At 42.3% G+C, this 14,742-nt stretch overlaps 1 protein-coding gene across 3 annotated transcripts in view; it reads left to right on the plus strand.

Annotated features, from left to right (window-relative positions):
• pasilla (RNA-binding protein Nova-1-like protein passilla) overlaps positions 1–14,742 on the plus strand; it is a 52,325-nt gene that overhangs the window by 5,654 nt on the left and 31,929 nt on the right. For all 3 annotated transcript variants that reach the window (XM_066286380.1, XM_066286382.1, XM_066286381.1), the window contains one exon: positions 11,858–11,890. In XM_066286380.1, the coding sequence (XP_066142477.1) occupies positions 11,858–11,890 (33 nt within the window). The remainder of the gene's footprint in view (positions 1–11,857; positions 11,891–14,742) is intronic.

The following is a 14,742-nucleotide window of genomic DNA, read 5'->3' on the forward strand; positions in this document are numbered from 1 at the left end:
ATCGCTTTTTCGCGCGGCGCACGAGAATCCACTCAACGTAGCCATACAGCGAGGGTCGAGAATAGGGAAGTTAGCATTCTTTTGGGACTTGCCTCCGTGATATGCTTGCCAAGGCACAGCCGGTGTTTCCATTCATTCGGGCTGTCCATTCTGTGCGAGCGGGCAAAGAGCAGGCCTGGCCCTGTACGAATCGCCGTGGCAATTCTAACTTGTTACTCGCCGGATCACGTACACGAGTTACAGGGACGTCAGGTACCTCTCAGGATGCGTCATAGGGTTGGTCCACCCCATCCCGTGCGGTCCGCGCCTTCGCTCGGCACTGGGACGTCTCCAATGGCGACCAGGGTGTCACGAAAAGTGAATCTCCCCTGCTCTTCTTAGCCAGGGTATCGGGCACTTCGTCCGACGTTCGAGACGCTAATTGAGCATTGAGTCGCCACGCTCTCCAGAAGCATTCTGAGCCCTGGGGTAATACCAGACCCTTCAGGAGTTGAAAACGTGCAAGGAAATTAATCGCCGCTTCGCTGGAACAGATTTCTGATCACATTCACGCATATTCGGGAGCTTTCCGGGGGGGCAACCCGGCAAACTCGTTTTTGCACGTCCATAAGAAAAGGAGCGCTTTTCGCACCATCTTGATCACGTGGGCGTTCCATTCTGGTGATTTATCAAATATTTTTCGCGTATTTCACTCTCGCCGACAAGGAAAATGCTAGTTCAGTGATGAATGGCCCTTTGAAAAAGTCCAGCTTGCTCCCTTTGACGAACGGATTTAACTCTTTTCCCGGATCAATTTCGGGAAAACAGTGCAATTTGCCAGGTTTTCGTCTTTGCACCGGCTACATGCTACATTCGACGCTTCCCTGCCGGAGATTACTTGTCAGGTTGAGTCCTTATACGTTGTTTCTATAGCATACATTGTTATTCACTGCAAAAATATGCAAATATTCAGAACATTCTACGCTTTTCGACCCCGCGCATTCAAATTAGGCCAACGTACAACTCAGTCACTTCAGCTGAGATTCCTGCAACGAGTCGCCATGGAAGGAGACTCCGGCGGGACGTCGGAACGAACTTTTTTCATTTTTAAGACGCGGAAGAGAGGAAATTCTAAAAGTTGGTCATATGATAAATCTCGATGGAAATCGTAGCGTTTCCGAGTAGGTGCGTTCTTCCATTGGTCCAATAAAAGTCTCCCGTTTCAACACCCTCGTTTTCCTTTAATTTCACGTTGTTTCACTCGCTGACATTTTCCCTCACCTGTCGGTCCTCGCTTCCCTCTCTCGTGCAACTTTCAACTCCAAGGGATTTTTCTTTTTGAAGTGCACTCTTTGAGTAATTCCATCCGTTTTATGTCATTGCTCCCCTCAAAGCGGATCCCGAGATGTCTCAGTTGAATTTACGGTGCATGTGTGAGTTGAATTTTTAATGGAAGTTAAAATCGAAAAGTGGACTCTCGCCCTTGACTGGCGGTTCGGAAGGGAGAACGTAGGAAAGGTTGAAATCCGCATTGTTCTTTGATATTTCAGCCCGCGCGTTGCGGACGATGGGGGGATTTCCTCCTTGCAAGCTGGTGTCCGATGGACGTCGAAAGGTCCGAGAACGTCGCGCAGGGGACGACGGTCAATTTCATCGATTCGAGGTCGCGGGGCAGAGGGTCAGTACCAATTTGTCGCATTTATTTACCGACCACCAACGTCGTTTGGGCGCATTATCGTTATCTCTGAGGTCCGCGTCACTGTTCGTATCGCTTCCAATCTGAGCCTGTACGAGTCTAAAGCTCTGCGTGATGCACAACAAATTTGCAGCATAATGGAAACTGCGATACGCTCTCAGACGATAATATTATATATTATTGGGTTTCGTCAGAGTCGATAAGAGTTCGACTATGCTTTAATAAATTTGGCTCCTCATCGATTTTCCGAAGATGCCATTATTTCCTCCCATAACGTTTGCTTTGGCAATATTGACAAAACTCCTTTGCCGAACCCAAGGCCTCATCCTTATCAGGAGACCATTTGGGAATTATTCCAAATCAAATCTACTTGGTTTACTAAACTTTGGTTGGAAAATTCTAGTTTATTACAAATAAATGTGGCAATTAATCGCTCGACCCGTATTTATTATAGATATGAAGCAAGTCACGAAGTATTTGCTACAGAAAATATGAAACTGTCCGATTGCACGGCGACGGTTTTATAACAACATTTTAAGTGTTGTAAGATAATGAGTTTTTGATTATGCACGCATCTCGAAGTTATTTTCGTTTTAGGCCCAATTTCGCAATAAATAGATAACTTTATCTCGGACCGATCTGTATAGGACGAACGCGGTGGTTCCACCGTAACCTCCGGACGAAACGTGATACGCCAAACGTTTTTTAATATCGCGGAGATGTTCAGATTTCACGAAGACTTTTCGTCCGGTGTAATGCCGGAAGCAGCAAATGGGGATGAAAGGAAGGGTCGCCGGGCGAAAATCCCAGCGAAAACCGGTTTCGGGATGTTTTCCTTCGTTCAGGATTTGGGGCCCTGTCCTTCACCCCTTTCGGCCAGACCCGGGTGTGATGTTTCGTCGGCTCCTCCGGAACGTACGAAATTTTAGGCGAACGGAACAAAACGGACGAAAACCGCCATTATCAAACAGTATTTGGTTATGAACGACACCTTGACATTTTTTCCTCCCATTGGCCCAAAGCACGCACTTCGCCACTACGTATTATATAAACATAAATAACTTGACATAAATATGTGGTATTTTTAGAAGGTATGGTTGATGACATCATCTCTAAAAGTGGTTCCCTCCACGTCTTACGTGCCGTAACACTGCCGTGCATGTGTTGGTGCTATGAATGGTTCGATCGTTTCGGGTTCTCGCCAGTCTAAACGAAAGGATAGACGCGAGAAAGGGATTTTTTTGGCAAGGCCAAAGCTCATAAAATTTGATCAGCTTTCATATTCGTTTACTTTAATTTTGACTTTTGATATTAACGTACGTACGAGCATTATGCCATTGTTATGCGCGTATGAAGCGTCCACTTAGATGCATATGATAAGTAGTCATTAAATGTTCGCTTGTTTAATTGCTGAGATTAATCGCAAAAACGGTTAACTGATTTTCTTCGAGCTTAAGTCGAACGTTATGATCTTCCGATACCGTCGTTGGTTTTCATAAGGGCGTTCGGGTCCCTTTGAGTCGATACTCCTCATCTGTTCTCGGGGGCCTCTTCGGGTTTCGCAGTGCCAAGATAGAGTTTGCTAGACTTCCGATCTTCGTCCCGTTTTCCACATAGCTATCGCGTTTTTCTAATCGACAATCCAGCAAATCTAATCATGTTCCATTGCATCAAGATGGCAACTACGTGAACCTTGGGCTTTTATTCATTTAATCCCGGTGCTTAAAAAGACGTACAATATTAGCAATTTCCGAGGAAATTTACTTAATTATAAAGTCGTTACTTGCGATGTTAATTTTCTCATTTAAAATATCGACTTTTGATGGAACGGAGCAAGTATAAGAACTCGCTGTTTACGTATTTTGTTTAGGAAAGACGTGCCAAAGAGTTTAACTTCAAAGGGCCGTTCGTGTGATTTATTTTCTGCCCAAAACTTCAAAGTTCTGGCAATTTTATGTAAAAGGTAATTTCCATGCAAATTTAGAAATTAACCATTTACCTGTTTTTACATCAAGGTTGTTATTTTAATTTATCTTCCCGGTGGAGTTGCCAGGTTTTGGTCGCGCGTCCAAGCGTAAAAATGGAGTTGAAATACGATCGAGGGAGACCAGCCCTAATCCGTGAAACGACATCAAAACTGATATTTTCAAAAATAAAAAGAACAATCCAGGAAACTAGGAAACTTTAAAATTGATGTAATTTGGTCTACGTATCGGGGAACTATTAATTAAGACGACAAAATCGAATTCCTCTATAACTCTCTTAGAAAATGACCAGTTTCGCCGTTGCCACCATACTTAACAACACACCTACTTTCTTAACATTACACAACCTAGTCATAGGAAAGAAAATTATATTCGCACCTCTGGAGGAAAGTCTCTTTTACTCTTCTGAACATTGATGAACGATCCGCTTGGGACCGGCCCACAAGCGGAGGGGTACAAGTAGCACTTCCCTCCCTCGTCGCGTAAATAGCTACTAGAGCGAATTAGTTTTTCCCAATGGGGAATTCGCGGCCTTCGGAGAGATCTACGTTGTTTTCAAACATTCGCACATTTCAAAATTATCATCTCGAACGAGTTTCCTCAGAAGTCGGTTCCATCGATATGATGAAGTTGGGCTGAGGTCCCATTAATTTATATTTCTACCGCGGAAGCCAAAGGCCGCGCGAAAAAAATCAGGCCCGTACTCGAGAGAATAAAGTCGAAGCGGGTATTTGATAAACGAAGCGTCACATCTGGCAAGTAAAATCATTACGAGGGGGAGGAAAGGAGGGCTTGGGGCAAGCGAGCTGCTAATTTTCAAAAATAACGGGTTACGGACCCGCGAGAAATCGGAACGATTATTAACGATTTTTTCAGTTTTTCTGATCACTACTGGGAGCAGGTGCGACATTTTACGAAACAAATTAATCGGCGTTAAATGCCTCAGTTCAAGGAACTCCCCGTCTCGCTCGCGCAAACACCCTGTGTGAAGGCGCCGTTTCCTGGTCGGCCGAGGATATTTCCAAAAATCGGGGCGGACCGTCTATCACATCGCCTATCAAAAACAGGAACCAAAAAGATGTTTCATTACATAGATTACATAGATTACATTCAAATCGTCATGAATGCCTGCGTACAGCCCATATCACGTGCGACATTACAAATAACTACTTCCATTCAGTCACTTCCTGTTTAATAATATGGGACTGGAAAGATTTTATCTCTCGCTCTATCGTTAGGGAAATTCACAACGTTTAACTACATAGAAAAGGGGCGAATTATAACGTATTAACAGGTTTATTAGGGCTGGCATGAGACACGCCAATAAACTCGTTTGTTTGTGACCGAGTGGTGTTTTAATGGCAAGTCATTATTTCCGGCCCGTTAATAAACATTTGAGAACTCGTAGTGACAAGCCAAAGCCGACAAGTGAACTTTTGCGCCCCCAAGACGAGAAGCCGACTTCATCTATCCTTAAGCAAATTTCGACGAAAGCAAAATAAGTCTGTAATGGCATTGGATTTACCTAACGGTCCTCCATTCTAAAATTTAAATAAATAGCGCACATCTAGGTCTAGGTCGTCGGAGTTTTCAATTCCACGGCCGATGGAGCCCTGCAGGCTGGTCCCGATCACTTTGTGCGGCAACACACACGGTTTTGCCGTTGATAGATCGTCGCCATTGTCGCGATCCTTCGTTTTTGCCTATTAAATACTCATTAGATTTGAAAATTGGCAGTAAAACACTTACATTACCGACGTGAAAACATTATTTAATTTGTGACGTCACAAGGTTATGTAACTCTTGAAACATACAGCGCAGTAGGCATTTGTTTTAAATTATCTCATAAATTGAAGGTTGTATCTCGTTACATCCCACGAAGTGGCTTGTAAAAATCAACCTCGTTTACATCCGTAAAAGCGTATCGAACGTTGCGGCTAAACAATTTCGTCGTTTACGACCAAATTCGATATGGGAATTTTAAAAGACGCGAACTTGTCTGACCCATTTTAAGAGTCGAACACCTCGAACCCGAACACTTTCGATAATCGAGTGAACTTTTCGTTTTTGCATTCGAACAGGACAGGCCATCCATCATTTCCTTGCATACTTCATTTCATTTGTAAGTGGAAAAATCTCTTTGGTGGCCTGTAATAAAATTCTAACAGCCCAAGATATCTCTTGTGTGAAATCTTTTTTTTCTTTTCTTTTTTTGGGACACCCCTCACGTCATCGCTTCTTATGTGACGAAATCGCCAATTGGTTGGAAAAATGCGCTCGCACGGGAAACAGGTGTCTGTTAAAAAATCAGCGGCGTGCCGCGAACGTTTTCAGCGCTAGTTCGGGTTAACGCACGAGAACTCGTTTCTGTGGAATAATTAGTGAATTTGCTGCTTAGTAACATTCTTGGGACAGCCTGAACGTCCGCGGTTTTCGTCGGATCAAATCTAGAATTTTTCGGGAAATTACGCGCATGTAACGCTGCCGAAGTTTGGTGAAAAGTCACCGGCGTGGGGGTTGGGTCCATCATCTTAAAAACACACGTTAAGAAACCAACCTCTGCGGGGCAACTAAAAAATGGCACTTTTAATGACGCCCTTGGGGCAGTCCCTGCGTCACGGCCTTTCGTGCGAAGAAGTTGAAGATTTTTCGGAAAATTAATCGTACATAATGCCACGCTCTAGACTAGACAATCACTGGCGTCCTGCAAATATTTTAGGAGCAATAAAAAAGGTTGTCAAATAAATACTAAATTTTATTTAATAACGTTCTTAGCGCAAGTCATAGGTCCATGGTTGTCGTCTGCGCAGGTCAAGTATTTTCGGGGCATGATACAGGGTGTTAACGAAATAAGATTCGCAAATTTAGCCAATGATTAAGAACATAGTTTAAAACAAAAAAGTTCCTTACAATAGGGATCGCGAATGCCACCATTTCCCTGGAAAACCAAAAAAAAAAAAAAAATCTTTTGAGAATTGGCAGCGTCGCATCGTGTTCATTTCGTTCCGATACCTCCCTAAGCGGCCGCATCAACCAGACGTGGCGCGTTTACGCGGGCTTTTCGAATCCCATAGGTTTTATGGTTAAAATGTCAGCCTTATGTGCTTCTTGAACTCTTTGCACGCGGAAAGGGTAGACCAATTGCTCCTTTGGCGTTCTATGAACGTTCCAATGAAAAGTTAACTTACGCGACCCTTCAAAGGGTCAGGTTTCCAGGGTTCAGCGCGGCGTTGCCGCTTAAGATTACTTTACGTTTGAGGTGCGTTATTGGTTTCCATTTAAGTTTTGAATTGCTTTTAGCATAATTTTAACTTGTATTTGTTACACATTTTTTTGTACAACATACGTCAAGTAGGTGTTTTAACGTTTTATTCAAATTTTAAGCTTATTAGAGCTTTACGGTTGCAAACTTTACATTTTTTTTTTTTAACTATTAGATTTTCGACCCCTGTTGTACGGACTTTTTTGTTTAAAACGATGTTGTTAATCATTGGTTAAATTTACGAAACTTATTTCACAAACACCCTGTACGTCTGCAGCCCTGCTGCCCGTTAAACATGAGCGATGTGCATCTGGGGGGGTCGAAATGTTGAGCACTTGCGTGGAACAGTATTTCCGCCATTTTTCAGGTAATCATTTGCGCGTAGGATCACTCTCTATGAAAAATTATACGCTTTCATACGTTCAAGAATTCACATAAAATTCACTTATGCGAGTAATTTTTCGATCAGTCGATAGCAGTCCCAGGTACCCCACTGCTTTTCGTGTTATCAAATCTTTTTATTAATCGGAAACGAACGCACTGGATTCTAAAAATTTGAAAATTGATGCTAATACGGAACCGTAAACACCACGCTTTTAACTTGAATCAAATTCGCCGCGGGCAAAGTCTTTTTCGGTGAATGTGTGGTTATCTCTCTCGTGAAACGACAGAACTGGTTCTGTTTAGTGGGCCCCTCTTTGCACCAATCTTTGGCCCATTAAAATGTGTATAATCAACAGTATATTCTCTCTTCAAGCGCATTTTTATGGAATTGGTAAGTGGGACGACTTGTTGCACAAGGTTCTATGTTAGAGAAGATTGATGCGCAGTTTGTGAATGGTAATATTGTTAAGACGGGTTTTAATTTATATTAATATTCAAATATTATGTTAAACTGGTATAATGCAATAGCTAGGAAGATTTTTGAATGTATTTTATTATGATTTCGACCGTGGGACTGTGAATCGAAAGTGTCCTATTTAAAAGTAACTTGAAGTTTTCCACAAAAAAAATTGTTTTTTCGACAATTTCGAAACCAGCGGACATTCTCTTCAATTCTTGTAATGTTCCCTGCCCTGAATAGTAAGCATTTCCCTAGAGTTTGTGTTCTCTGAGGTCAGCAATTATTATCCAACAGATCACTTTGTGTATTCCGATCACTAGTTCCAAAAATTGGGCAAATCGTAATTTAACGCAACTCACGAAACAATCTAAGTTACATAGGGGAAATAATAGAAAAATTCGACTTTTCGACAATTTCCAGGTGTATTTTGAGTTAGGTTTAGGGGAGAAAACCTCCATAACTTCAAAACTTTAAGTAAACTTTGTTCGTCTCAAAGTTTTCAGTACGAGAGAACGTTCATTATTAAATTTCTCTTAGAATCAAAGCTGGTTTAATTATCGGTAGCGGAATTAATTCGCTTTAGCTTACCGACTTTAAGAATGTTTGTAATTTAGGCAGAACCGGTTTTGCAACTTTGTAGCATCTGATTTGGCCACTTCGACGATCTTGCGATGATCGGGTTGCACATTTGGTTAACGAGCGTATCACCAACATAAACGCAACGTGTTAGCTTTTAAAACCATACGCCACACATTCTAGTGAATTAATTTCAACTTCATTATCGCGACAATAACGATAGTCAAAGACTATCATTATTCATAACATTAATGCATAAAGCAGCCTATGCAATCACCCATCATCAGATGCAGTCGGACCTTTCCACCTATACAACTGACGTCACGGTGCACGTGTAGTCGACGGTGGCGCCCCCGATGCATGCGGTACGGCGGCAGCGCAACCTAGACCCACTAACACACATAATTCCTGTGCTATTCCTGGATAGCCGGATTAGTGACTCTGGCTGGCGTTTTGTTTCCAGGGATGGCGCATTTGGGAGCAGATAATCGACGATAAATTTGTTTGGCGTCAAAGTGGGACTTTGTCGGATCGTTGGGATTTGCCCGGGATTTATCCCAGAACACTTGAGAGTAATTTCGAAAGTTTCAGTTGTCACTTGTCACTGGAGTGATGCAAGTAGGATGTGGGTGAAGCGATATCGGCCGGTAAAATTAATGATTATGAGGGCGCCGCGCAACGTTGAAGAACTGAAGTGGGAACAATAACAATATCAAATTTTTTCAACAGCATTATGAAATTTAGTTTCGGATTCTCTGCTTCCTTGGCTGCGTATCTCCGCCAGGTCACCAGAGGTCGCAGTCAGTCGTATCCCATCGAAGGCGTAACACCAGGTGCGGGCCGCGCCCCCTTGGTTTCGAAACTGTCAGTGTCACCGAGTCCGAGCAATTTTATTGGTTGAAAAAAGTTCCATTGAGGGCGTAGCGTCAATCGTGGGCCGTCTAGTTGACGAGTCGCGGAAGAGATCAGAGGAGCGTTTTAATTTACTCCCCCGCAGACGGAAACTGGCGAAATTATTCCACAAGTCCGCAAAATTGTTACCAACTCATTATCAACGAACCAAAAAACAGGCAGTTCCCCACACAACGATCGAAATATAACACTCATTTCCACAAAATCCACTATTCATGTACGTGTATGCAAAACATCCTGCCCCATCCAAAATGTAAATAAGGGCACGCAACGCACGCCATATTTACCGCTACTTCAGCCACGGCTTGTCAACGTATCCAGGTCGGGGAGGAAATTCACAACGTCTACTTTCAGATAAAATATTTCCGAATCTGGAACGGGTAAAGGCTCTACCAAAGAGATAGCGGCTGCGAGCACAATAAGGATATTGTTGCAGGGAAATTCATCTTCTGGAACAATGTTCCAGGATGGCAAAGGGACGCGAATGAGGCGGGGCGCGTTCGGAATCGGGGGATTTTTGCACGACACTAATAAGTGATGAAAACTATTTTCGATTTTACGGAACAGGACCGGAGCTGTAATCGAATTTGGTGGCTTAATGTCTGGGGTCGTGAAGGTTGAAAGTTGAAACTTTGGCTGTAGGACAATGTTGAAATGACGGGAATGGCCGGTCTTTGGGGGTCATTACCATTAAATTTAATTTAAGCTTGGATCCCTCGTTTGTGGCAGGGAGGCGGGGGCGCTATGCAGGGTGTCTACTTAACGATGGCATTAATTTCAAGGGGGCGATTCCTTGTATCTTATGAAAAAAAGTCGTAATAAACGGCTGTCCTATCTTGCTTCGTTTTCGTGATACAGGGTGTCAAAGTTTTTTTTTTTTTCGGTTTCACAAACATTTTCGGACACAGGGGTTAAGTCTCGACGAAATTTAGTATTCGGGGGTTTCCCGAGACGAGAAATTCAGGCATGATATCGGTTTTACCGCAATATGTAGGGGGGCTATTATTAAATGTTTATTAATAAACTGTTTATTAATAAAATGTTTAGATGATAATATACGCAAAGAAATTTTTAATCGTCGATATCTCGAAGACCATTGCTATGAGCGGTTCCGTATGCCTTTTTTTGTTGAGAATTGGCAGGGGAAAGAGACGTAACCTATTAGAAATCGAAATACGGGGCCCTAAAAACGTTAGGACAAATTTACCACAAGAACATTACGGTAAAATTGGCGGTAAAAGCGACGTCATAGTTGAATTTCCCGTCTCCGGAAAACCCCCGAATACTGAATTTTTATTAAATTTAACGAGTACTTATGAAAAACCGAAGAAAAGATAAAACTTTGACACCCTGTATCACTAAAACGAAGCAAGATAGGACGTACGTCTATTAGGGCTTTTTTTCATAAAACGTGACAAGGAATCACCCCTTGAAGTTGATGCCGTCCCTTAGGGCACACCCTGTATGATATTTCGTATGGATAACGTAAAAAAATGTATGAGGTGTAGCTGTTGGTGCGGTTACCGTTTCTGTTTGTGAATCATTCTGTACACCAAGCTATTTTTGAATATGTTATTGGTTCATTGAGAGCACGTTGAAGGGGAACAGTTTTCCAACTGGGTTTTTCCAATTTTGATTTCCTAAATATTCAAGGTCTTCTTTTGTCCTTCCTTAGGCCCCCGAAGTTTTCGATATTCGGAGAAGACCCTTCTCGGGCTCGAGGCACCCATGAGGTTGCCCCAAATGCAAGAGTACGTACCTGGCTCCAAATCGATGAGCCAAATCGATAATGTTCTTCTTAAACCTCGAAGTTTGAAGTGACGTTGACGGAGTTCACACAGATCTTTCTTGCGTTCCTGTTCAGCGTTAGTCGAGGGCTAAAAGTCTTGAAAGTAACATTCCTCGTGTGGAGCCGACTGAAACGGCACTGTCCGCAAACAGAAATAACATTCTTCGGTGACTGCAAGATCTAATGGGACTTCTGAACGATTTCCCGGAGTTTCGCAACTCCATTTTTTGATGCACTCTCCGGACGAACCCGCACTCAGCTTTCGTCCGGCGTTTCCCAGCTCTTCGAGACGTTTCCCCGCAATTGCCCGGAGTTGTCCACCTGACGGTCACCTGGAGCTTGCTCACCGCGATGTTCCATCGTTTCTTTCCCTATGGGAAACTTTTCCATTAATTATTTGTGCTTCCGGGTTCAGAATCGACGCCCGGATACTCTTCTAACGGCCCGATAAACATCTAACTATTTATCGTGATTATTGCCATCATCATAGTGTGAAATAATGGTCTTAAAGTTCACCGTGATATTTAACTAAAGCAGTGACGGTTGGGTTATGGTTTTTCAATAAATTGGTTTAGATTGCCTAAGTTATACTCTCACCTTTGGAATGCCTTGGGCAATCTACTTAGCTATAGACAGGTATTGTATATCTCTCGCAAACGTGGTTTATTAAGTTAATGGGAAAATTTAAGCCCCCATTATTAATTACCTTTGCGATGGTCGTTTTGAAACGGTTTCGTCACGTTTCTATCTTCAAGAAGTTTTGTCCTTATAGGAGTCATCAATTTTAATTGATATTCGTTTTCTTTTTTTCCAGATGGGGGATCAGATGAGGGTATTGGAATGACTGGTAAGTTACGTTAGTTAAGGTGTCCCCGAAGAAAGCGAACTCCACGAGGACTGCGAAGTGCAGTTTTCAGACCCCCCACCCCTCGAAATTTCGAACGACGTGCGTCACTGAACTCGGCATATTTGGGACAATATTCCGGTATTTTTGTCATGTCTTGGCCAATTTTGACGGCGTTAAAGAGACGAATAATATTACTCTTTCGTTTTTTTACCCAATTTTCAGCGAATGCTCTCTCGCCAAATTAGGAATATCATTATGTATTGGAATGACGTCAGAGAAACGGCATTCCATGTGGTGTTACATTATGGTATTTTTCGATGTGCGTCAATGTAAACGTTCGTCGTTTCTGCTCTAATTTAATATTATCGTTTTTATCGGAGTTTATAATCGAAAGTTTGGTCGGCCACACAACCTCTTACGTGGCTTACCGACCTGGTAACAATCGCTTATTTTTAAGTCGGAACTCCCGATTTTTCAACTCCTCGGGCGGCGCCCCCGGGGCTTCACGGAAATTACCGCGTTAATTACCAAATTTCGGACGTGGTTTTTTAGCGACGAAAACGAAAATATTAATGCATACAACTAGCTCCAAATTTGTTAAAAAAAAAACAAACATTTTATGTCCCTACAACGTGCGTTTTCCAAGGATTTAAAAAAGGAGGTTCATATTTCAACAAACTGGAAAATTGAAACAGACAGCCCAACCGCTATTTTCGCAAAAAACCGTAGCCCGCATCACAAGGCACGCCACTGCGTAACACCTCGCCGATCGCGGAACGATCCTTTTACCATTTGAGATGCGCCGCTTCAGCTATAACAGAGCGGTTGAGTCGCGAGGCACGCCACTTGCTTTTTGAAGGGTTCCCTTGCAAATTGGCACTCGCCGCTTTAATTTTGAACAGTCAGAGGCGTAGGGAAAGGGATCTACGAGTATTTACATCGAATTCGATTGTAAAGGGCTTTTTGCGGCCGCGCACTCGTTCATTGCGGTCCCAGTACAATGAGCCGGGTGAAGCCGTACTCCTAGTGGAGTGAAGTAAGTAAAAAGCGTTCGCTCGGCAACTGACCACCAGTGAATGTTCACTCATGGACATGGACGTCTTTTAGTTCGTCATTAGAGTGTATGGGAGGTATTTTAATTTTCATATAAAAGTATAATTATTAGTGAATTAACATGAAATTTGATATACAATGGCGCATGTAATGCAAAATACTTTGCGTGTAATGTAATAAACTAATACGTCTGAAGAAACCTTGCATTACGTACTTACAACTAGTGCTGGGAGTCCTTGTCGATACGGCGTTATCTGTCGATAGTTTTCGGCGTGCTAAATGGTAATACGTGGTTTCTTGCATGTACTGGCCTTCTCATAGTATTGCATAGAAATCGGTGGTACGCTCATTCACACACTCATCACACATAATAATCTGACTGTGCTTCTGGGTGCATGTGAGAACAATTTCACGTCTTGATTGCAATAAATCCTCGACGCAATTTCAATCGTTTGTAACTACGGATGGGCCGAACTATCGAAAATCCGATTATTATCCGCGACTGGATAACTAGGTAACCATCGAATTAATGATAATTGATATTTATTGATAGGTAATTAATAATCGAATACGGTTAACCAACTTTCAATATCACTCGGGCCCACTTGTTACGTAAATGACTATTCCACACTAATTTGGATTATAAAAACACATAGACAGGACAGGAGGTTTAAAGTTGCTCGATTGAACACTAGAGCAGGCATGGGGCGTTTAATTAATTAAGAAAAGCATTCGCCCTATAATTTCCTTGATAGTGCATCCATACGTTACGTACGTCCATACTTACAGATACACATATGTACACTTAAGTAAACGACTTCAGTAAAAAGTAATGGCACAGGTAGAGAAAATTAATCAAGTGACTAACTAATCGAAAATGGTCAACTTACTTTTATTCAAGTAAGTAGTAAGGGATGATCGTTAGAAAACTCAGAAATCAGAGACATCTCTTGGAGAGCTTCGCGCCTCATTAAGTGTCAACGTCAGAGTTGTCACGTTGTGCAGTAACTGGCCTAATCAACGCCCTACGTCGACAACCGACCGCCTACCGAGAGGATTTTTTAAGAATCACCCGTTACACGTTTCCAACGATAGAATAACATCAGAAGTTACACCTGGAAACACACGTATCACTTCCAAAGTGGGATGATCGTTTACATTTTAATCCATTTACCGTTTTCTTCGTTAATGAGGTATCTCAATCGATCTAAATGATTGTAATTAGTCAATTTGCTTAATTATCAACAATTATTTAATTAATTGTCATGAAATGCAGTAACTGAATCATCGGTTCTTGAGTAATACGTATCGCTGAGAATTTTGATGTCAGTAGCACTAATTAGCATTCGATAAGAATGGTGAAGTAACTGTACGTGATTGAATTGCGTCCCTAGAGTCAGTTTTTGGTGGCTCCGCATATTCAAAATTGACTTAAATTCGGAACGTCCTGCAAGTACTGGACGCCTTTTGGACCATTTGCTTCCACTGACGAATCTTTCGGTCGAAAACCGAAATGGCTGTTACCCCATGCCGGAATCTTATCCCTAATTTATTTGATTGGGTTCGGGTCTGGCGGACGTGGAGGCCAACGCAAAGTTGAGGATATTTCTAGAGATTTTTGAATTCTCTCTTTCTGGGGAACGTGACATCGTAATCTACGTAAAGAACCTAAATTTTATGTGTCGTTAGAAACAGCTACTATTATCGTTAGCTGCCTGACGTAATGAGGATATCGTTAGAAAAACTAAAATTGGTCCGAAATGAGTGCGGTAACTAATGAGTCTCAGTAAACCTAGAGA

Source organism: Euwallacea fornicatus, chromosome 10 (genome assembly GCF_040115645.1).
Source record: "Euwallacea fornicatus isolate EFF26 chromosome 10, ASM4011564v1, whole genome shotgun sequence".
Lineage (NCBI taxonomy): Eukaryota > Metazoa > Arthropoda > Insecta > Coleoptera > Curculionidae > Euwallacea > Euwallacea fornicatus.